General features: G+C 49.7%; 1 protein-coding gene across 4 annotated transcripts in view; it reads left to right on the forward strand.

Moving 5' to 3' along the window:
- The first annotated feature begins 1,138 nt into the window (after positions 1 to 1,138).
- The window catches only part of kcnk2b (potassium channel, subfamily K, member 2b), a 69,626-nt gene continuing 68,264 nt past the window's right edge, over positions 1,139 to 2,500 (forward strand). For 3 of the 4 annotated variants that reach the window (XM_042095774.1, XM_042095775.1, XM_042095776.1), the window contains exon 1: positions 1,139 to 1,309. In XM_042095774.1, coding sequence (XP_041951708.1) covers position 1,309 — 1 coding nt within the window. In that variant the 5' untranslated portion in view covers positions 1,139 to 1,308. The other variant, XM_042095777.1, reaches the window with a different exon arrangement.

Genomic DNA, 2,500 nt, shown 5'->3' on the forward strand with positions numbered 1-2,500 from the left:
AGTTAACGAGCCCTTTATGTAAAGCATAATTAAAATGGGCAGATCAGGAACTTGCTATAGAGTTAACGAGCCCTTTATGTAAAGCATAATTAAAATGGGCAGATCAGGAACTTGCTATAGAGTTAACGAGCCCTTTATGTAAAGCATAATTAAAATGGGCAGATTTAGCCTGGCTAGGGCCACCACTTCTCAATGAGACGTGGTCTGGGAGCCAAACGTTAATTTTCTCGTATTTGAAAAAAATGCCCAGATCCGTTTATTGGGTGCCACGGATGTATATCAAATGCGTCTGTGCATAGCTCATCATCGTCTTGCTTTCCCCCTTGTTCTGTGATTGGTCTCCAATCTCAGGCGAAAATTTGCTCCATGGTCTCCAGGCTGCCTTAGCAGCGTGAATCAAATCGCGCGCAAGGCAGTATGGGAACACCCAGGCTAGGGCAGATCAGGAACTTGCTATAAAGTGAGTTAATGAGCCCTTTATGTAAAGCATCATAACCCTATATAATATTAACTAATATTAATTACATAATTACTTACTAATAATTCCGTACAAAACCACTTCATCTCCATGTTCCAGAAATAGGCTTTATAACAAACCATAATTTACAGAAGGCCACAATCAAAGTTTCAAAATGCAACACTGTATCTGTTGGCTGCAGCAACTCAACAGTATTCGATGGCCTAGAGAAAACAGCGATAGATGTGAAAATCGCCTTTAATTGTCCTTTAAGGTGGTTGAGGTGTGTCTGTGTGTGTGTGGGGGGTTAAGATTGTTGAGGTGTGTGTGTGTGTGTGAGAGGGGGGGGGGGGTGATTTTGCGTCTTTTTTACAATGATCCCCTCTCACCCCAGCTCATATGGAAGGCGCGGCTCCCGCCAGTAGACGCGTGACGCGATGTTGAGTATGTCTAGTTCTCTCACGGACAGCGCAAGGTGCGAACAGACTTGGATATGGTTTCTTGGAAGCTCTCCCCGTGTAGCTTCGCGCGCTGTCTCTTTCGCGTACCCGATAAAGCGAACGTGATGTTCTGGTAAACACTTCGCGCAGTGGCCATAAACTAGGAACTGGGAACGAGGAGGAGGAAGAGGAGGAGGGGAGGGGGAGGAGGGGAGGAGGAGGCAGGTGCGCCAGTTGAGGAGTCCGCGAGCTCCGGCCGCCAGTGTGATAAGTGTTGAGGCTGCCGTTCACAGCACGAGGCGCCTAGAGGAGGACAAAGGAGCAGAACGGAGCTTACAAAGTTCTCACTAGACACCAGTGGAAAACGCTGCCGATGAAGGACTGCAAGGAACCGGCTTTCGGCAGAGCAGAAGTGAGTGCGATCAGACCCCCTTTCCTCGCAGACGCACGCACACGCACACGGGCTCACAGACGGCAACGTGCCGCGGTCGCTCCCGCAAGGCTGGCTCTCGTGCTGCGCTGAGCGCGGGTCTCTACGGAGCCGCTGGTTCGGGGAAGGATCCGAGGCACGAGGTGCCAAATTAAGACCGAGAGATCTGATTGAGATCGGACTGGGTGTACAAATCACAATTTGGACAGGTACACGGGAACATCTTGTGGCGTGGTTGCTTAAGTGTGATTTGTGTCTGTGCATGCGTATGCTGTTGTTTGTATAAATATGTTTTGTCCGCGTCCAGTTACATTTACGTGGACACGTGCATCCATATGGTGTTTTGTTGTTGTGATAAACGGTGATATAATGTTTAGCGGGGATGGCCGCTGCCTCAGTCGCGTGAGATAAAGTCTGGCAGTAATTACAGCTCATCTCGCGCTCGTTGAGGGCTGCGTGGCTGTAGATATGACAAGCGGCGTTTTCCTCCGTTATTACGTAAAGCCGTCTTATTTCTCGGGGAGCTGCTCGTGACACCGCTGAGACTTTTTAAATGAGGGCTTTTGGTCGCTGTAGGCAGCTTTCTGCATATATATGCGAATCACAATCCTTTTTAGTTCAGAGACACGGCTATTGATTTGTAGGCGGCTACGCTCTAGTGCCTGATTTAGAAAGAAATGTTGGGTAGTGATCAGCATGCAGACGCGATCCATTACTTATAGATATTATTTATGAGAAGCTCTGTGAATGCCTGGAGCTGTGGTGTGTGCGCGCGCGCTCTGATTGGAACTACCGATCTCACCGGGCCGGTTCTCGCTCCCCGCGGTCCTGCCTGATTAATAGCGAGGCTGCGCGCGGAGACGGGCAATGGAGCCGAGGGGAGGTCAGCTCGTGGAAACCCGGAGAGTCAGGGAGACGCACACACACACACACTCGCCCTCCGTGTGTGGGGAGATGTTCCCAAAACCTGCAGATACACACACACACACACACACACACACACACGTCATACATTAAACGTGTAGATGATGCAGAAGATACCATCGTCCAAAGCCTGCAAATATACACACACACAGACAGACACACACACACACACCTCTGTGTGTAAGCTACAGCTGAACTCTCTGGCACAAACCTGCCGGTGCCAACAGGCTTACTAACCTAGTGCTGCAA

This window comes from Alosa sapidissima, chromosome 6, assembly GCF_018492685.1.
Source record: "Alosa sapidissima isolate fAloSap1 chromosome 6, fAloSap1.pri, whole genome shotgun sequence".
Classification (NCBI taxonomy): Eukaryota; Metazoa; Chordata; class Actinopteri; order Clupeiformes; family Clupeidae; genus Alosa; species Alosa sapidissima.